This window comes from Plasmodium vinckei, assembly GCF_900681995.1.
Source record: "Plasmodium vinckei vinckei genome assembly, chromosome: PVVCY_07".
NCBI lineage: Eukaryota > Apicomplexa > Aconoidasida > Haemosporida > Plasmodiidae > Plasmodium > Plasmodium vinckei.
This window is the reverse complement of record NC_051299.1, coordinates 92,078-114,559: the sequence shown is the minus strand read 5'-3', so window position 1 is coordinate 114,559 and position 22,482 is coordinate 92,078. Positions and strand designations below refer to the sequence as shown.

Below are 22,482 nucleotides of genomic sequence, written 5' to 3'. Positions count from 1 at the left end.
GTATAACTTGATATTATTTATGCTCATTTGTTTGGCTTTATTATTTGTTCGGCTTATTATTTATATTAATTTACTGTTGTTAAAAATGAAAATAGGGAAGATTATATCCTTTCCCATATACATATTGTTGATATATGTATGTTTATGTAAATGTAAAAAAGTAAAAAAAAATAAAAGATTAGGAAACTTGATAAAATCGATAACAGAAAGAGTTGAATCAAATGAAGGAGAAAATGAATATGCACGTTTAACTCAAGCTCCTACAATTAATATGAAATTGTCAAAAGTAAATTTTAAGACATCATTACAAAATATTCTTGTTGAATCTTATTCAGAAAAAGTTAAAGAAGTAATATCAAAACTTAATTATGAAATAAGTAAAGAAAAGTCTATATTAGATGATATAAAAAGTTCGAACTATAATTTAAATAAATTAAATAATTTAATTTCAGTAAAAGCTAAAAAAAATAATAAAGTTCATGATGAGAAAATAAAAAACATATATCATAATTATTTAAATGATAATAATGAAAGTTTTGGATTTAGTTTATTTCCTGTATATAAAACATTTAAATCTAATCCTTTTCATTTTAATAACACATTGAGAAATTCATTATTACCTGATGAATTAATAAAAGACGGTTTTTTGTCAAATCAAAATTTTTTAAAAAATTCCTCAGAAAATGTTTTATTCCCAGAAAGGGGTGATTATGAATTGGAAGTATAAATTTTTTTATCATGTACATAGCTAGCGATTTGATACATGTTATATTTTTGTAAAATGAATATGTTCATATATTTGTAAAACCGTGTTTAGTTTATTAAAAGTGTAAATATGCTCACAACATATATATGTATATATAGTGCAACATTATGATGTTATTTTTTTTTTCTTATCCTTTTGGATGTTTATTAATTTATTTTATTGTTTTGTTTTATTTATATAATTTCCTACACAAAGCATGTTACATACATGTGGTCTTATAAGATTGAAAATGTGTGCATACTTATATTTCAATGGATAGAACATATGAATGGTACATGTAGCTACTTTTGATATGTTTGTTTTGACATTAATAAATATTACACACAACCGATAAAATACTTTTTAAATAGTATTAAAATTGTATTTACCATCTCGATAGAAATAAAAGTTTATAAAAGCATGGTAAAGGAAATAGTTAGAAATATTGTACAATGTTTTCCACTAAAAAGTGAATAATTAATGGATATTTATACAATATTTTATTTTACTTTTTTTTCTGACATGTTCATACGGATATATTTTATTTTACTTTTTTTCTGACTTGTTCATACGGATATATTTAATTTTACTTTTTTTTTCTAACTTGTTCATAATTTCTAGCTATATTTTTTTCGAACATAGTAAAAAAAAAATATAATAATAAGAGAAAATAGCCAATTAAACATCATTGGAAGTGTTATTAAAAATTATATATATTGAGAAGGGGGTAAAATTGTTTTAGGAGTATCACAAATTATGAGGTATATATTTTTTTAATAGTAATGAGAATAAAATATAACCCGCATATATATATATATATATATATATATATATATATATATATATATAATATATATATGAATAAATAGGTATGTGCTTACATGGGTATACATATAATTATTGAGATATTTCCATAAATTTGTTTGGAATAATTTACACAATAAGAACTAAAAGATTATCTATATGATGTATTGTTAAAGCCAAAATGAGGTTTTTAAAAAACAAATGAAAAATATATAATGGCATATTTTCGTATAGTTAAAAATGATGAGAAAAAAATATATAAGAGGGTAGAATGAAAATGCGGAAATATGTTTTTTTTACAGAGAAATGTATATTTTTATATATTTTGGTTATCTGTTTTAATTTTATATCATATGAATGTTGGAATAGAGGGGAACAAAATAAATTTATCGAAAGTAAATAATAGAAATATATATAATTTTCATTTTATAAAAAATTTAAATAATTATCAAAGAAGGCTAAGTAATAGATTAAATGTATTAATAAGTTCACCAGCACAAATAAAATTATCAGAGTTAGAAGATAATCGAGACAGAAGTGGTAAATACTGTGTAGCTGAATTATGTGGTCGATTAAAATGGATTGAAGAAGGTAGATATTATGATGTATATAGGATAAAGCAAGAGGAAAATAAGAATATAAATTTAAATAGAATAGCTTTTTATAGTAATGAAGAAGGGAAGTTTTCTTTTGGTACTCCCTTTTTAGATAATGTACGAGTAAACGCAACAGTTATTAAACATTTTCGAGGAAATAAAATATATAGATTAAAATTTAAACCAAAAAAAAATTATAGAAGATTTTATGGACATAGACAAGAAATGAGTAGAATTTATATAAATAAAATAGAATCAAATAATGAATTAATAAATGAGGAAAAAAGAAAATATAATTTTTTTAAAGATGATTCTATTTTTTATATATTAAATCGTATTCATAATATAGTAAGACCAAGTTTAGAATTAAAATATTTAAAACGGACTTTTATTGATTATTTAAATAATTTTTGTTCATGGAAATTTGAAACTTTTTATAAGCATCGAGGAAATTATAAACATGATAAAATGCTTAGAAATATATTAAAAACAAAAAAATTAAGTAAAAGACCTGAAGTTATAGAAGAAGTTAAAAAAATTGAACATGAAAAAAAAGAAAAACGTTTAAACAAGTATGATCCATTAGATGATTTCGATCCTGTTGCCAATGAACATATGATTAGGGAGCATTTTTATTCTTAATATCAATATTTATTATGTGATTAAATTTTTTTTTTTTTTTTTATATCTCTTTTTATGTTTTGTCTTTTTTTCTGTGTAAACTTTTGGTTTCCCAATTTTATTTTATTATATATGTACATATTTTTTGAAAGAAAATAAAGTTGTTCATATAAGTTAATTACAAAAAAAAAAGTTATATCACTACTGTTATAGTAGAATGAATCTAATGATATTAAGAACAGTAGTAATATGTTTTACTATTTATTATTAAATATAAAATATAAAATATAAAATAACATTGGACATGCATATACACAAAACATTATTCGGTCAAATACCAAAGTGAAATCTACAAACTAATGGATTGAGCATTTTTTGGTTGACAAAATGAAAAGGAAACATCAAAAAGAATGCAGGAATTTGTATATTCATTTGTTTGTACATGATTTATTTTTTCTTCTTTTAATCAATGCTAAGTTTATGATTTTTTTCCTTTTTGGGGAAAGGTCTCTCAAAATATAATAATTTTGTAATTTTATAAATCAAAGGTATAGTTACATTTTTTATATTTACATTATAAAATTTTAATACTCTTCTAAATCTTTTATTATTTATAAAATGGTTGATTAGTTCTTGATCAGATAAATGTAAATCACATTCTTTGAGGAGTCCCAATTTTAGTGATAGCATTTTTAAACAGACACTTGTATCTGTTAAAAAGTTAAATTCATTTTGCATGTTATTTTTTGATTTATCATACGAATTTGTAGGTAATCCATTTGAGTTATTTTCAATTTGAAATTCGTCGCTATAATTTTGTTCTGTTTTTATTTTATGTTTATTATCATTTTCAACTTCTTTTTCTTTGTTCATTTTTTCTATGAATTTGTCAGGGCATTCATTAGCATGTCTATAACTTTGAATGATAAGCTCAATATCTTTACTAGCTGCCTTATTCATATTTTTTTCTGTTTGCAATATTTTTTCTAAATAGTCCCCCTGAGTTATTGGATCATATTCTCCATATAAATGAAGCATATCCTTTTTATTGTCAACATTTAAAAAGTTGTTATTTATATCTGTTTGGTGATTATTGGGTTTGGGACTTTCTTTGTTATTTGTTTTTTCACGGGGTTCATTTATTATGTCATCATCGTAGAAGTCGATCTCTGCATCTGTATCTGCATCTGTTTCTGAATCCGTTTCTGAACCTGTTTCGTTGTCCATATTATCCAAGTCCATTACACTTTTTATTTTTCTTTTATAATATCCTTGTACCTAAGTAGAAAAAGTGAAATATATTTATGCCATGAAAATGTGTAAAAATTTAAGAACATTTTAAGGGTCGATTTGTTTGTAATTTTTTTTTTTGTCATATACCTCATAAGATGCATTTTTATATGCCTTTAATTGTTCATCATCCTTGTTTATATTTTTTTCATAGCCATCTTTAAATTGTTTTGAATCAGGTTCATTTATATTTAGTTGTACAGGTGATTCTGTAAGGAGGTCATTTTCGGGTTCCATGATATTTTTATGTTTAAAATTTTTATTTATTTTTAAAATTGGATTTTGAAAATTATCATTATTATGATTAGTTGTGTATGCAGTATAATCCTCATCTTGTAATTCTTCTACTTTTTTTAATTCTTCCACTTTTTTTAATTTTTTTATTTCATTTTTTTTAAGTATATTTCCAATATGTAAGGCCTTACTCACAATTTGATCGATATTTATTTCATCATGTTTTTCTGAATCTATTTTATGTTCTGTATCATTAACTTTTTTATTGTCAAAAGTTTGATTTAGTTTTTCCAAATGATTATGAATGGTTTTTAATTTTGGTGAGTGGATATCTTGTCTAAATATATTTTGATTTTTTAAATTATTATTCTCGTTATTTATTTCTTGTTTTGATAATTTATGTAGAGGATCATTAATAGTTTCAGAGTGGTTTGTGTTTAGGGTTACTTGTGTTTGTTCATCATTTGTAAATGTATTTATATATTCTTCTAAATTATTAAATTGGTTGATTTGTTCATTTTTTAAAATGTTAGAAGTCGAATCATTTTGCATCTGATTTAGATGCTCATAATTGTTGTTGTCATCATTTGAATCGATGGTATGATTTGTTGATTCATATAATGAAGAGTCTGTTTTATCATTATTTGTTTGAATTGGATCTGAGATTTGATTTTGTGTATCTGCATATACTGCACTGATAAAATTTTTTTCATTTGAAATATTCCAATGGTTTGAATCTAAAATTTCATCATATTTATCAAATTGATCTTCCTTTTTATTTAGTAAATTATTTTTAAACTCATCATTATCATAAATATTTAAATTATCTAAAGAAATATTATCTCTACTACCAAAATAGTAATACATTTTTTCATCCCATGTTTTTATATCATCTCCAAATAATTTAGAAGCTTCTTCAATATCTTTTTCAGTATCGTCATAATATTTACTATTATAAATTCCAAACCTATTATTTTCTATATCTTCTTCATTATCTCTTTGAGTTATTTTCATGTTTAGGTTCTGACTTAAAATATAGTCTAAGTTTTTTTTGACATCAAAAAATTGTTCATCATGTTCATTTTCCGATTCATCATTATCTAACAAGTTTTTTTGATTCCCCTTTTGAAGAAAAGAATCATCATCTTCGACTTTGTTAGCATCTTCTTGGTGATGCTCGAAATCTGGTGATCCTATTTGATCCTCATTGTCATTAAAATTTTCAGGAACTAAATCGTCAGGTTCATTTGGGGAAGGAAAAGATGTTTGATCTACTTTTTTGTGGTTTTGGTTTGTTTCTTCTAATATATTTTTTTTAATTTTTGCAAGGTTTTTTTTTAAATATAAAAGTGCGGGTTTGTTTCCATCTTGCTCAAGGTTTTCATAATCGTCGTTATTATTTTTTTTTAAATGAAATAGATCATTGCAATTGTCATAGTTGTCATAGTCGTTATTTATATTGGTCCCGGTGGGAATGTTTGAAGGAGTAACATTCTCTTGGTGTTTACTACTCCCTTTTGTGATTCCATATTGAGAATCATATTTTGTAAACATTTGCTCGAGCATGTTAGGGTTTTGATCGTTTTGATGATTTGGTGAGGTGCCTGTTTGTGTTTCATTTTGTCTATAATTTTCAATTTCTTTTTTAAGTTTTTTATTTTGATTTTTAAAAAATTGTAAATCAAAAACATGGTTATTTTCGAATTGGTTTTGTTGGTCGTGACCCATATTAATTTCTTTTATAAATTCTTGGTTGTCTGCATTTTGTTCTAAAATGTCTTGATAATTATCATTAGGTGATGATAATTCATTATATTTGAATATGAAAGAAGAAATATTTTTTTTTTCTAAACTAGTAACTTGTTTTAATTTATCTAGTTGGCTTCTTTTGTCAAATAAGTTATGAATATGATCAGTTTGATTTGATTTTTCATTATTTATATTTTTTTTTTTTTTTTCATTTTTCAATTGATTATACTTTTTGAGATAGTTTATTATATGGTAGCTATTTGTCATATAGGCAAGAGATGGGATATATTTATTTTGTTCTTTTACTGTTTCTTGTTGATTTATAATTCTTAGACATGCTTCTTCTTGAAGATTATATGGTGTAACTTCAATCCTATTATTTAGTACATCTATTTTTCTTATTTTCAGGTTTTTTAAATAATCATCAACTTGTATTTTTTTTTTTTTTTTCTCTCCATTTGAAAGAAATAAATTAGGATCTTTATTGTAATGTCCTAAATTTAGAAATGCAAGTGTTTTACATCCTATATCTATATATGCTCCATTTTCATTTACAAATTTAACAATCCCATCTACTATATCTTCGATTTTATATTCTGTTATATATTTTTTTTTTTTTTTTACACTATCTTCTTTTATATACATTAAATCATTTGGTTCATCATTTGTTTGAAACTCCACTCCAAGTGTTTCCTTTATTTTATGGTCGTCAATTTTTGCTTCGTCAACTTCACTATCCTCATTTTTGTCGACAATTTTATCGACAATGTTTGAGTCTTTTTTTTCTTGGACTTTTGGATGTTCAAAAAAACCTGCATCTTTAAGACGTTTCAAGTTTGCACGCAAAGTTTTAATTTCTTCTTCATCATTTGTAACTTGTATGATACTATTTTTTTTATGAATATATGAAATAACAACATCAATATATTCTCCGATTTTATATTTTTTATAAATCTGTGTCTTATCATTAAAATAACGTTTTATATATAAATGAGCTAAATGTATAGAACTGATATCAAGTTTTATCAAGTGATCTTGGACACTTACAATTTTTCCTCTTATTGAATCACCTAACTTAAAAAAATCAATTGGTAATTTATATTTATATTTAGATAATTTTGTTTTTCTTTTCATTTCATCATCCTTTTTCATTTTCTCTTTTATTTTTTCAAATAAATCATATTTCCATCTTTTTAATAAAATATTTTTTTTAGGCAATTTTTGAGTATATGTCACTGAAATATTTTTTTTTTTTTTTTTCATTTCTTTCAGTTTTTCTTCTTCTTCAGAAGATAGTTTAGCAAAATATTCGAACAAGTCATTCCTTCCATCTTCATAATTTCCACTATCACTAATGTTGACATTTGTAGTGTCGTTGTATAAGACCCCTTTTTTACATCTTCTTTTTGTTTGATTCTTTAAAACGATGGTATAACTTTTTAAATATGAACTAATTTTCACACCATACCCTTCAAATGAATGTATATAAAAAATAACAATTAAAATAAAGAGTATCATTTCTTTTCTACTTTTTGATAACTACATTTTTGCATGAACAATGAAAAGGAAAGGTTTTTGAAACTTTGAAACTTGAAAATAGGGTATGCATTACTTAATACAACATCGGATAAAAAAAAAACGGGTAATTAGCAAGCCAATGAAATTATCCAATGTTACACTCACTACCTTGTTCTGATTCCATCCATCTTTGGATTGTTACAAAGTAGTGAACTTATATTTTATTTTTCATTAAAAAAGTATATATTGATTGATTAGTCCATTCTTATTATATATTTCAATTTTTTCTTCTATATATATTAAGAAACATATTGACATATTTTTTTTTCCTCTTTATATTCCTTTCTGTGGTTAAAGGAAAGTCTGACTAATATCAACTTACCCTTACATGGATATGCATCAAAATAATAACGATAAAAAAATAAAGGAAAGAAAATAATAAGAATATTAATAATATAATAAATAAAACAAATTAAATGTGCATATTTATCTTGCTATCTTCATAAGTTTGTAATTATGAATTATTAAAAAATGGTTCGATTTAAAAAAGAAGAATTAAACATATAATTTATCGTAAGATAAAAATTAGGGATTATATGGATATATAAAATAAGGAAACAAAATATTTTCTCAATATAATTTCAAGTTTACACAAAAAAAAAATATTCATAATATAGGTATGGATATATATTTCCCTTCCTATATATATGACCTAGCCCTATTTCACAATTTCGTAATTATATATAATTGTAAAATTTTTTTCTACTTTAATATTCTATACAAATTGATGCTATTCCTTTTACAATGTTGTTGAGAAATACATAGCAAACTGATGAAAAATAAAAAAATTATCTGATTTAAAACTGTTTTGTAAGTATAGGTTTACTTTTTTTCTGCTTATTTTATTTCCTTTTTTCCTTGAAATATTTGAGTATTACTTGGTTTATGTTATATTGCAAATATACTATCCCTATTATGACTAAAAAAACTCCTAAAGAAAAAAATAAAACACTATTAATATCCATTCTCGACTCATTTATTTGCATTATAATAGTAGTTAAACTATTAAAGAAAACAATATTCGACATAATTAAAGGGATAACAGATGTGACAGTAAACTTTGATAGTGAAACATTTAAAAAAATGAGTTGATTACATAAACAAAATAGTGTTAAAATTGTAATAAGGTATGTGAAAGAGTGTTGAAATATATAAAACTTTTCACGTGAAAAAATTGTTATTATGTGTTCAGAAAATATATTTACTAATCCTCCTGACATTCCACATAATGTACAACAACATATTCGGTAATAAACGGAATGTGTTTTATTATTTTTTTTATCATAATCTAAAATACTTCTTTGGCTTGAATAGAATGATAAAAATGGTGTGTGTGCATATTCATAACATATTTCTTCACTTTTTTTGTAACTTTTTATGGTATGTCTATAAGTTTGCATTGTTGTAAAATCGGTTTTACTTTGACTAGTTCCATTGTTTTTACATTTGGTATGATACATGTATCTTTCATTTTTGTCATTTTTACTATTTATTTTTTCGGAGTTTGTTTGTTTTTTTTTATTATTAAGCATTTTATATTTTTGTGATCGGGACCTTTTAGTATTTCCGCTGTTACATTTTCTTTGTCTTTTTTTTAACAAACGATTTAGTCTCAGCTTTTTTGATCGGTTTAAGGAATATTGTTCTTTTCTCGATAGTCTATTACTACTATTTTTTTTATAATTATAATTATATATTTTGTGTATATTTTTATTGCTTCGTTCACCTTTAGTATTAGAAATAGTATTACTATAAATGGGGAATAGATATTCTGAGGAATGCTCAAAAGTGTTGTTATATAAATTGTTACTATTATAAGTATGATTATATGAAGAGCAATTTTCATTATTGCTAGGGGATATAGTACCTTCTTCAATATGATCGTTAATATTATTCTTCATAACGTCAATTAATTTTTTATTTTTATTTCGGTCTATGTTTTTGTTGTAATTTTTTGATATTCCATTATAATCTTTAATATATTTTTTATTATTATAAATTTGTATATCTCTAATACTATTATTAAAGTTTTTATTTATGCTGATGGCACCAATATTTGTGTTTTTTTTCTTTTTATGTATAATATTACAAATTAATGGGGTTATACATATAATTAACAATATAATTATTATAAAAAAAACTGACAAAATATATATGATCACAATTGGTTGTATGTATATATTAATTAAATCATTCATATTAAGAATATCAACATTTTTTTCTGAAAATGTAATAATTAAAGTTATACCACATATTAAAAAAAATGTTCCCATATATTGATGTAATTTAATTTGTATTTTTAATGAAACATTTGTTATTATTAAATTCCATAAAATATGCACACCCGCAAATGGAGCAACAACTGCTGCGGAAGTAAAATATAATGCAATGATTGTAAAAACTGGATCGACCACTATAGTTAGTAATATTCCAATTATCCACAGTGTCTTTTTTTTAGTTGCAAATAATTTACTGCTATCAATATTATAACTATCATGAATATATTTATCCCCCAATGCCCCTAAAAACGATCCAATAAAACACAATGCTACTCCAATGAATGATACGTTCATTTTTTTTTGTTAAGGGATGTAGACAACGGTGATGTATAGAACAGCATGGAAATTGAAAAAAATTATATTTTTATATCTAAGAATACAAAGCATATTGAGGAAATAAAATAAAGAGTCATCCTGTTTTTCCATAATTTTTCAAAATATGTGTTAAAAAAATATTTATTTCTATATTTTGAGCTAAATATTTTCTAAAAAAATATTGCTTGGTCATAAAAAAAAATATTTTTTTCATTGCAAATCAAATAGCTAGCTTAAAAAAAAATAGCTTTATTATAAAAATAAAAAAGACATAAGATTAAAATTGGTATTAATTATAAATAGTTGTGATTTTACTTTTTCGTTTTTGGACATATTAAAAGAACAATTGCATATTGTTATGTATAATTTGTCAATTAGCTATATATAGTTAATATTTTATTTAAAGGTCAACAGTTTTACACATATACATTTGTAAATACAAAAATATGTACATATATAATGCGATAAAACAGGATGGCTTATTTAGAAATAGGAATTTTGAATTAATCAACAAACCTTTTGAAGTGATATATTTTTTTATGTAATTTTTTTAAGTTATAAATTAAGAGGGCATGTATTTGTGAAGGTGTTTGCTGAATGAAATGTATTTCCTAGAATAAAGGGAATGTACATAAGTAAGCATGTGTGACAGTACTTAGTTAATTAAATAAGCTGAAAGATTGTTGTAAATGGTGGCATTTGGCAATATTACATAAAAAGACCAAATATTGTAATTTAAAAAAATATATATTTATTTGTTTATACAATTAATTTTAAAATATTTATGCTGGGAAAAAAAAGACATAAACAAGTTTTAAAGTTAGCCAAATAAAGGATAACTTAAATAAGAAACAGATTAATATGTGCACACAATTAATGTGAAAAATGTTTGAATATTGTACGGATAAGCAGTTAAATAACTATTTAATGAACATAACTGAAGAGTACATAAGAATTCGGTAAAAAGTGGGGTTTTAAAAGTATTGTATGAAAACCGGTATAGAATAAAAAGGAAGGAATTTGAAATATAGTGAATTATTTTCATTTAAAATTTAAAAGTTATAACTTTATAAGTCAATATGAAACATATTTAAACATTTTAGTATTAATCTGAGTATTTATTAGTATATTTGAGAGTGTTATTATTTGTGTAGCATATTGTGGGATAACCATGCCACATTGCAAATTGGCTATTTGGATTTATTTTACATGTACAAATATATGTAATATAAAAAGTTTATGGAGTACAAATTTTTAATAAAAATAGAATGGGGGCAAAATATGATATTGTATTTTATTTGTAAATTGGTATAATTATAATAACAATTTTTTTTTTCAATTTAAAAAATTTATTATTTTAATATATACATTTTTTTTATATTTTTTTTATTTATATGAATATGATATTTATATTTTTTTTGTATGAACGTCTATACTTGTTAAACTGGTTATTTAATAATAAGACGTATTATATAAAAATATGTATTTAGTTATATTTCAGTTATTAATTGTAATTATATTTGTTCGAATGTATAAAATAAATGAAATAAAGTATAATAAAATGAATAAATTAAAGAAATAATAAAAATATAATAAACATGCGTGTTGGAATATTTATTTATTTCTAAGTAATGTATAAAAATAATGTGAGCAACTTAAATCGTATCTCGTTTTATAATAAACAGAAAAGATCATAACTTAGACGGAATTTAAACAATTGGAAATATATTGTAAATTGCATTTTTATTAATATTTGCATAAGTGAAAAAAATGTTTTATAAAGATTTATAGATAATATGAATTGTGTTTAATATATTATTATTATTATTGGAAAGTAAATAATAAAAAGGAAGAGAAAAAAAAAAAAAATAAATGGTAAATGGTTCGCCTCGATTATTAATCTAAAAATGTAAATACATATAATCATTGTATTATTTAATATGTGGCATTCTCATATTATAAATATATTGGATGGTTTTATATTTTGTATGAAAAAATATTAATATATTTACAATGCCTCCTTTAAGAATATATTATATTATTTGATTGTTTTTGCTTATATTCGTTTTATTTTTTTTTGTTTTATAAATTTTTTCGTTTATTTTAATTTTTTGTTTAATTGTTTTTTTTATTTTTGTTTTGTGATATTGGTTAAATATTTCATATGCATGAAAACCAAACATATAGTTGGTTAAATTATTATATATAATTACAAAAAAAAAAAAAAAAAAAATATATATATGTATACTTTTTGGGGGTAAACAACATTAAGGGGAAATGTATGCTTATATATAAATATATGTAATGATAATACGATATAAAAATGAATGAACAAGTTATTGGGGCAATGGATGAAGATGGTGAAACAGACCAAACCTTATCTAGGTTGAGCAATAATAATATTACAACCCAAATAAGTAATAGAAGTGGTGATATAAATAATAGCGAGCGTGTAACGAAGTATGCAAACAATGAAATGATTGATCGAAATAAAAATAATATTAATCAACCAAACGTTGATAATTTTGAAAATGAAAACAATGATTCTTTAGAATATACAAAACAATATGGCAAACAAAATGAGAGTGAAAATGAAATGATATATACCAATAACAATGGTGAAAAAGAATGCATGATAATTGATACAGACGATGAGATGAAAAATTATGAGCTTATACATGTTCAAGAAGATAATATAAATAACTTACCTTCAACAATTATGTTAGAAGGGAATCCTGAAATGGCAATAAATTTACAAAAAAATGGATCCCCCAATTTAGCTACAAATAATATGAAATTAATGGGGAATGAAAAAAATAAAAATAAAGAAAAATATTATATCAATTTATGCTCAAGCAATAATACTGGTGAAAATGTTTTTACAAACGAACTGGCAGTGGACAATAATCCAAATTGTATGGAAAATTGCCAAGACGAGAATGCAGATAATATAGTAAGCAATGGGGATATAAAGGAAAAAAAGAAAATGGGGTTGAAGATGGTGAGAAGGAGTTCTCAATCTAACAATGGTTATGAGCATAAAAAGGAAGAAACTTTATTAAATACAAATACTGTTAAGGTTGGACGAAAAAGAGGGAGGAGAGAAAAAAGTTCTTTAAAAAATGAAAACGGATTTTTAAAAATTGATAATAATAATAATAGTAGTGTAGTATGTAGTAATAATCCCAGTGATCCAACAATTTCAAATAATATTAAAGAGAGCACAGATTTAAAAAACGATAATATTATAGATGTAAAAGGAATTACCAATAGTACCCCTATAACTATAAATGATAGCAATAGTATAAATAATAGTAATAAAGTTTGTGTTTCAGAAAATAATGATAAAGCCTGTGAAAATAATATGAACAAATTAAAGGAGTATGATGGAGTTGTCAAGTTTGAAAATGAAAACAAACCAATTCGTAGGAGACGAAGAAAAAGAAAATTAAAGAGAGGTAATACAAAAGAAAAGAATAAAGAAATTAGAAGGAGAAGATCACAATCCGTATTAGCAACTAATGGAAATATGAAATATAAAATTGGACAAGGTAATATGTCAACAATGTATGAAAATGTAAATAATAATAATAAGATGTATTATTATGGATATGATAATTTAGATAATATGACTAATAAAGTATCAAATATAAAAATATCGAAACATTTTTTTTTAAAAATGGATGATGATAATACAAGTGAAAGTAGTGCATCATCAAGTTCATCAACCAATAAACGTTTAAAAAATATAATAATAATATTTGATCAAAAATATAATATGGGATTTATTTGCAAAGTTTCTAAAAGATATTTAACAACAGAAGAAGAAGGGATTTTATTAAAGTCAATAGAAAAATTAAATGGTGAAAGATTTAATTTTAATAATATAATATCTAGTAAAGATTCTGTAATTGAACAATTTATGTTATATAATTTATTTTCATATGATATAACAACTTTAAAAAGTTCATTAAAATTAATGTATACTTTTTGTTTATTTAAAAATTTAAGATTATATTTTCAAATACAAAATAAGCATATACGTATTGAAGAAAGTCCAATATCAACTTGGAGGATTAAAGATAATTTATATGATACTCATTCGATTATATTATCAATGTTTAATAATTATTATAGGAATATGAATAAAGATAAATTGACAGCTATTGATTTTATAAATTCCTATTATTTTAATATACATAATATAAAGTTTGCTAAAAAAAATGTACAACCAAATAAAACATATGATAATATAATTGAAATGGATCAAAATAATGAAATAAATAATAATAATACGGAAATAAAACGAAGGGGTACTAAAATGAGAGGAAGAAGAAGAGGAAGAACAAAAGAAATTGGGATAAAAAAGGAAAAAGGAAAAAGAAGGGGGAGAAGAGGTCGTAAAAATAAATCTTATTTATATGATAATTATAAATATGAGAACGCCGAATTTGATACTATTGATACTGAAAAAATAATAAAAAGAAGGAGAGGTAGATGGGGATATAAATTAATTGCAAAGGAAAAAGAAAATCAAATTGTAAAGGACGAGAAATCAAACGATGAAATTGGTAGGGGTAGACGAGCTAGTCACATTGAAAGAAGCAAAAGAAAGAATAATTTAAATGAAAATGAAGTAGCTGAAGAAAACGAATTTTATCACGGCGATGCCAATAACTCAGATAATAAATCACCAGTAAATATAGAAGACCAAACAAAGGATGAAAAAACGAGCATAGGCAGAAGTAGTAACACTAAGGATAATTTAAAAGATCTTATAAAAATAGAAAATCCAGATTATTATGATATTACAAATATGAAATATAATGAAAATGATAAAAACGGTATATCTAAATCGGATGAAAATAATAATGATTTTGATTTGGGTTCCCCAAAAAATGAAAACCAAAATTATGATGATCAGAATGAAGAAAATTATTTTGAAAGTGAAGGTAAAAAAAGAAATAAAATAATAGGGTCTGATAGAGATAGTAATCATAGTTATAGAGAAAATAATTCTGAAATAACAGATGAGCATAATAAACTAAATATAGATTCAAAAGATGTAGATAATGAGGGAAATAAAAGTGAAAAAATGAATTTAATATATCCAAAAAATAAACTAAATTATAATGGCAATTCTAATGATATTATAAGTATAGGTTCAAGTAATGAAACTGGTATAGAAATCGAACAGAATGATAATATGGTTTTAAGAAAAAATAATAGTGAATCTTCTTTATCATATTCTTCTATAAATAATAATGTTAGATGTAAAGTTGAAGAATCAGATGTTATAGAAAATGGATCTAATAATGAATGTGAAAATGATATGAATATTAAAAATAGTGAAAATTGTGTTGAAGAGAATAGTACAATTGTTAGAGATAATAATGAGGTAGATATTGAAAAAGGTTTAGTAGGAAAAAGGGGAGTAAAAAATGAAGAAAGTATGGAATATAAAAAAAAAATATTTTTAAGACGACGACATACAAAGGAAGAAAATAACACTACCAATGAAACGGGTCTAACAAAAGCAGACTGCCTTAACAATAGTGGAAATAATAATGATGTTTTAATTAAAGAAGGAAAAGAAGATGTATTTTGTAACAACATAACATTGATAAAAAGGAGACGAAGAAGAAGAAGACGTATATCTAAAAAAATAAAAATACAAAAAAGTATTGAAAAAGGTAAAGAACCAATTGTACGTAAAAGAAGACGACGAAGAAGAAAAAATATAAATTCAGATGAGAATTATATCGAGGATGTAATAAAATTAGAAAATGTAGGTATAATGCTTTTGGAAAGGATTAAAAATAATTATAAAATGTTGATAGAAAATAATGAACTTAAAAAAAAACAGGAAATGAATCAATACAATAATAATGGAAATGCTAATCCAAATAATTACAACTATATGGACAACCGCAATGGTCCTGAATATTTAAATGATAAGAGTAGAGAAAATGGGGCATCTAATGTTGAAGGCTCACATCAATATAACGGGAATTATATGCAGTCTGGTTCTGGAATGAATAATATAAATAATGGGATGAGTAGCAATAATAATAATGGTAATACTACTGGAATCATAGATGCAAATAATACTGTTAGAACCCAAAATAATGACAACATGATGAATAATCAGACAAATGAAGGGGCACAATATCCTAATAATACTCCAAATAATCTTGAAGGTACATTAAATGGTAATGACACAAATATGAAGAACGAACCGAATATGAATCCATATATAAATGGGAACTATAATAATTCGATGGGAAATGGGAATAAAATTAATTATGCTAATTTTCAAAATAGTTTAGTTAAAACTGAACTAAGTGAAAAAGAAAAAAAATATATGCTAACTATTGATTCAATATATAATAGTAATTTTAATATTTTAGATATAAAGGTGAATACTCATTTTTCACATAATTATCATATAGCTTTATTTTTTTTATGTAAATATACATCATATAATTTATTTTTACATCCAATAAATAAGAATGAGCATATAGTATCATCAATAATATTAAATTCAAAGCATGATATACTTACAGATAATGGTAACTGTTTTGTTTTAAAATATTTATTATCTTTTTTAAGTAGCAAAATATCAAGCCTCAGAAAATGTTATGCTAATGCATTATATAATTCATATTTATTACAAATGCCTATAAGAATATTTCGTCATAATAATTTGAAAACAAAATATGGACCGAATTATGGTATACGATATGATGGGATATATAAAATAGCAAATGCATTTACTGTAAATGATTATTCAACACTAGAATATAAAAGAGATATATTATATGTCTTTAAAAGATTATATATGGATAAATGTTTTATTCCTAGTAATTGTAGATTTTATAATAATATATATGAAAGAAAAAAAAATTTAGATGAAAAAAATTCTGTTTCTATTAATGTTTTTTATAACAATGAAATAATTATGACTTTAAGAGTACCATATATTAAAAATTATAAATCTACAGCATTTACTAATTTTAATCATATTTATAAATTTATTAGAAAAAAATGTATTGCTGAAAATCTTGCTACAGAATGGATTAATTCTGATGTTCGGGTTTATGAAGAATGCATGAAGGAATACAAACAAATGAAGGCTAAAGATTTAGAACAAAGGTCCAAAGCCAATCAAGATATATTACATGAAAATGTGAATTATATAAAACAAATTGAAACAAATAATGGTGTGACAGAAATATATCAACCTAATGAAGAAGAGAATAAAAGAAAACATAGTATAAATAAACGTGCACTAATAGGAAAATATCCATATTGGTGTTTGGGAAAATATTTACCAATGGTTTTAATGTTAGAAACATTATGTTTTAAAAAAGAAATAGATGAAAATAAAATGATAAGAACTAAAAATTTGAAAAACTTAGATATTTCAATAAAAAAATGTGAAATATCTATAAATTGTGAATTAGCAAAAAGACCTGCACATTTATTTATTCCAATAAAAAGTAAAGAAGCTATATCAGCATATATAGAATTGAAAAAACCTTTTAAAGATGATTGGAATCCATATGAAGATTTATCTGCTGGAAAAGAAAAATTTAAAATTCCTGTTGAAAATGATGTAGATGATGATTTACCTCCTATGAACTTTACTTATGTAAACAAAACCATATTTTTTTCTCGACTACCACCATATAACTTATTACCACTATGTTCTGGTTGTACACCCCAAAATTATAATAAAAAAGATTATGATGAAATATATATTAATGGATATTGTAAAGCATTGAAACACAAAAGAACAAATGAAATATATTGCGATGGGAATAAGAACTATGATATTAATGATTTTAATGTTTTAGCTGCATGTTCAGGCAATTGTTTATGTGATCCATTAAAATGTATAAATAAATTTCCAGAAGGTTTACACTATCCCGTAAAGGTTGTAAAAACTGTTGATGTTGGATGGGACATCGTTGCATGCTCGCATATAAAAGCTAATTCACTTATTATGCATTACGTAGGTGAAATAACAACACGAAAAGAAATGATATCTAGGGAACATGAATATGACAAAAAAGGATATTTTAATTATTTTATTGAGACTGCAGAAGTAGATGAAACTTATGCCGATGATTGGAAAATACCATGCATTGACGCTTTATTTATTTCTAACGTTGCTCGATTTTTAAATCATTCATGTGAACCTAATGTTAATGTTATAACAATATGGAGAGGTGATAGTTATCCTTCCGTTGGAATATTTTCTTCAAGAGATATAAGCCCAAATGAACCCCTGAAATATCATTACGGAATTAACTACAAAAATATTAAGTGTATGTGCCGTTCGAAAAAATGTAAAGGATATATTGGATAACCAAAAAACGGAGCCGTCTATTATAGCGACCTTTTTAAAATTCTCATGTCTATGTCATGCATATATGCATACATATACGTATACGAATATTTTTTAATATATTTTCCGTTGTTATGACAAATTCGCTAAATAATTTCCGTTTGAAATGTTCATTATCGGAATATATTTTACCCTTTTGCTTTTCCATTAACAAACAAATTGTTTTTAAACAAATTTGTAATGCCGTTGTTTTCCCTATTTCAACTAGCCATTACTTTATTTTTTTTTTTCTAGCCATTATTTTTTTTTTCGCTAGCTATTATTTTATTTTTTATTTTTTATTTTTTTTCTCTAGTCATGATTGAAAATGCATACAATGAGATATTTACGCACATTTGTGCTGCATATGTACTCTACTGTTTCTGAGCATGTGCAAAAAGAACTTTTTCTATTTAAGAATGAAAATAAACAATTCATTGTTTTATATAATTTTGTAAATATTTAACGTAATTTTATTATATATGTGACACACGAATTATAGGGTGTATATACACATGAGAAAAAAAAATATAAACCCATGGTTATATAAATATGTATACATATATGTGGATAAATAGGAATATAAATTAACCCTTAAAAAACCAGTATGGGAATATAGGAAAAAATAAAACCAACCTTTACGATATATTATGCGTAAATAAATGGGGGTTAACGAAATATGAATTTTTTAAATATTTTAAAAAATTAATTTCCCTTTATATATGAGTTATAAACAATTCGTTGCGAAAAAAGAAGAAAAAAAATCCATGATGCAAATAGTATTATATATATTCATATATATAATTTCCGCAATATATATAATTATGTATTTTTTCTTTTCTTATAAAATTGCACGTATAAAAATATATCTACATGTACATAATGAAGCAATGTAGTGATTGCGAAAAATATAGCACATAAATAATTAACTTGAGTTGGCTTATAATTCTTCAGAAGCTCCGTCGTCAGATTGTGAAACACCATCAATAGTGATTGGAGTTTTAGTGGAATGTTTATTTAAAAAATCAACAAATCCTTTTAATGTTCTTTCACCTTCATATGGTAAAGGTATTTTTGATCCAGCTTTAACAAAGAATATGGTTGGGAAACCTGACCATTCAAATTCTTTAAGTGCTGTTTCATTAAGTGTACCGTCCATTTTAGCAACAATTATATGATCATATTTTTTTAATTTTCTTCCAAGTTCTTCATAAACTGGTTCTAATTTTTTACAATGTCCACACCATGGAGCATAGATTTCTATAAGTACATCTTTTCCACTTTTTAATACAACATCAATAAATGAATTACCAACGACAACTTTTACTGGTGCATCTTTATCTTCTTCTGGTATTGGTTCTGATTTAAGGGATTTTTCAATTTTTCCAGCTTCAACATCTTTAAAAAATGTAATAATATCTTTGTGGTTTTTTAAAGATTGTTGTGGGTTAGGTAATACATATCTACCTTCACTTGATTGATAAGCTAAACCTGGGAATTCATTTATACCTAATGAGGCTTTAGCATGATCAGCATATTCTGGTATATTTAACAAAACGAAATGTGTTTTATTTCTTAATTCAGCAGCAGCTAATCTAACTTCTTCTTTAATTTCATTATATTGTTCAAGTGTGGCACATACCCATACTAATTCTTTTGGGCTTTCTGCATAAAATCTATAATTTTCTGTATTAATTTCACCAAATAATGGGAATGATTCAATTGTTATAAAATCATTTAATGGAGTTTTTTCATCATATTCGACTGTTTTTTCATCTTTTCTATAACAGTATATTTTATTATGTTTATCATTTTTTTTCATAAAATATTTTGCAATTTCACGATTTTTATCCCCAACTTCATTAAATTTTTTAAATAATTCATTATCTTCTGAAGTATATTCTATATAAAATGCAACATTTATATTTTTTTCTTTCAAAACATCTTCTATATTTCCTGTTATTTCGGTAGATACAGGTCCGGTCATTTGAAGTATCCAGTCAACAATAGTTTGAGCAGTTCTACCTCCTCCATAGTTTATTCTATTTTTTTTATTAAATAGAATCATGGTTGGGTATCCAGTAATTCCATATTCTTGTGAAAGTCCCCTTTCAATAGTAGCATCAACACTTGCCAATTTTATTTCACTTTTCTTTTCATTAAGCATGATAGCAGCTTCATTGTATTCAGGAATTAATCGTTTGCAATGTCCACACCTATTACGATAAAAAAAGTAAAAAACAATTAAAATAAAATTATAAAATGGCTCTAATTACTATACGTTGCAAGAGATTGTGGAAATTTTGTTTGCAATTATTTTCTTACCATGGGGCATAAAACATAACAAGTACTATATCATTTTTTGTTATAAATGTATTTAGTTCTCCATCATGTATGCTCGTTATATGTTCATTAAAAAGATCCTCATGTGAGCGAACATAACTTTGGAAAAGAAAGGGGATTAAAAATAGCAAAAAAGAAATATATTTCGAATTCATTTTCGGCACCTTTATTTAAGTAAACTCCACTATATAAAGATAATAAAAAAAGAGAAAAAAATATATGTGTTATTTATTTATATTATGCATTTTTATGCATATTTATATATATACTATATAGGTATGATGAAAAAAATAGGTATATATATGTAATAGGGGATGAATAAATTATTTCAATAAAATATGCTTTGATGAAAATGTATTTTTTTAATTATTACATAAAAAATGAATATATTATGTAAATTAAAATTTGTATATAAATATTTTGGTTTATTATATGCTATACCTATATTTATTCTTAAATGGTAAAATGTGTTTACTTTTTTTTGTTTTATAAATTAAATAATTTGTTCAGTATTGTAGTAGTATTTATTTTTCTATAATAAAAAAATATATTAATATTCACAAATAATAAAATTGTTTTTTTTTAAAGAAAAAAAAAGCCCTTAATATTTTATGTGCATATTTATTAATTAATTCATTCCATAAAATATGGAACAATATTTCAAGCACGTTTAAGGTGACATTTTTTTTGGGGTTTTTTCTTTCAATAAGCTCTTAATAATATTTATATAAATATATTATAAAACACCCTTACGAAATAAACTTTATTATATATAATATGTGTAGTATTTTTATTGTTGATAATGAGCATTCATCCTAGCTTGTGCTTATATTGACACTGTCACAATTACATATTATTATTCCGGTGATATTTATATTTCCATTCTTTTTTATATAAATAATTTATAGAGAATAAGCACATTGCTAATTTTTTGTTTTAATTTTTTTAGTATATTATTTTTATATTGAAAAGTTACATGAAATAATTAAACTAAAACTATAAAAACGTAAAATATTATTATATATATATTTTATTTGTTTAAACTCTATGAATTAGAGTAAAGAGCAATTACAATATCGGTACTAGATTAATCTAAAGAATATATATTATTGTTATATTATTATTTTTGTGTATATAATTATCAAGGAAATTTGTATTACGTTATTGTATGCATAAATTACATACGACGACTGACGATTTTCCAAAAAAAAATTAATTTATATATTTTATTTTGTCATGTAAAGTTAATTAAATATATTTTCATATGTATTTTATTATTACTTTTTGAGTAATATACAACAATAAGGAAAATTATAGCTTAAATTTTAATTTTATTTTATATCAATTATATTATAATTGGGGCTTATTTTATTGCGTATTAGTATTACATGTTGAAATATATCTATAAAGGACGTTTATAATTGTAAATAAAAATAATTTTTAAATAATAATAATGAGAGAATATTCTATAAATATAAGATTAATGAGGTATATCAATTAATTTTATTTTATAATAGCCATTTAGCTTTTATTATT

The 22,482-nt window shown here is 23.5% G+C and overlaps 6 protein-coding genes across 6 annotated transcripts; 3 read left to right on the top strand and 3 right to left on the bottom strand.

Moving 5' to 3' along the window:
* Positions 1-85: 85 nt before the first annotated feature.
* On the top strand, positions 86-727 carry PVVCY_0700320 (conserved Plasmodium protein, unknown function; the record flags this gene model as incomplete). Its single annotated transcript, XM_008628017.1, has 1 exon — positions 86-727. One exon carries the CDS (start codon positions 86-88, stop codon positions 725-727), a length of 642 nt encoding a protein of 213 aa, XP_008626239.1.
* Positions 728-1,902: 1,175 nt separating this feature from the next.
* PVVCY_0700310 (apicoplast ribosomal protein L21 precursor, putative) lies at positions 1,903-2,787 on the top strand (the record flags this gene model as incomplete). The annotated part of the gene is made up of 1 exon (XM_008628018.1): positions 1,903-2,787. The coding sequence occupies one exon, from the start codon at positions 1,903-1,905 to the stop codon at positions 2,785-2,787; it is 885 nt and encodes a 294-aa protein (XP_008626240.1).
* A 441-nt stretch (positions 2,788-3,228) lies between these two features.
* On the bottom strand, positions 3,229-7,557 carry PVVCY_0700300 (conserved Plasmodium protein, unknown function; the record flags this gene model as incomplete). Its single annotated transcript, XM_037634158.1, has 2 exons — positions 3,229-4,044; positions 4,147-7,557. The coding sequence occupies 2 exons, from the start codon at positions 7,555-7,557 to the stop codon at positions 3,229-3,231; spliced, it is 4,227 nt and encodes a 1,408-aa protein (XP_037490302.1).
* A 902-nt stretch (positions 7,558-8,459) lies between these two features.
* On the bottom strand, positions 8,460-10,190 carry PVVCY_0700290 (magnesium transporter, putative; the record flags this gene model as incomplete). The annotated part of the gene is made up of 1 exon (XM_008628020.1): positions 8,460-10,190. One exon carries the CDS (start codon positions 10,188-10,190, stop codon positions 8,460-8,462), a length of 1,731 nt encoding a protein of 576 aa, XP_008626242.1.
* Positions 10,191-12,534: 2,344 nt separating this feature from the next.
* On the top strand, positions 12,535-18,585 carry PVVCY_0700280 (SET domain protein, putative; the record flags this gene model as incomplete). The annotated part of the gene is made up of 1 exon (XM_008628021.1): positions 12,535-18,585. The coding sequence occupies one exon, from the start codon at positions 12,535-12,537 to the stop codon at positions 18,583-18,585; it is 6,051 nt and encodes a 2,016-aa protein (XP_008626243.1).
* A 958-nt stretch (positions 18,586-19,543) lies between these two features.
* PVVCY_0700270 (protein disulfide isomerase) lies at positions 19,544-21,101 on the bottom strand (the record flags this gene model as incomplete). The annotated part of the gene is made up of 2 exons (XM_008628022.1): positions 19,544-20,819; positions 20,929-21,101. The coding sequence occupies 2 exons, from the start codon at positions 21,099-21,101 to the stop codon at positions 19,544-19,546; spliced, it is 1,449 nt and encodes a 482-aa protein (XP_008626244.1).
* Between the last annotated feature and the right edge of the window lie 1,381 nt (positions 21,102-22,482).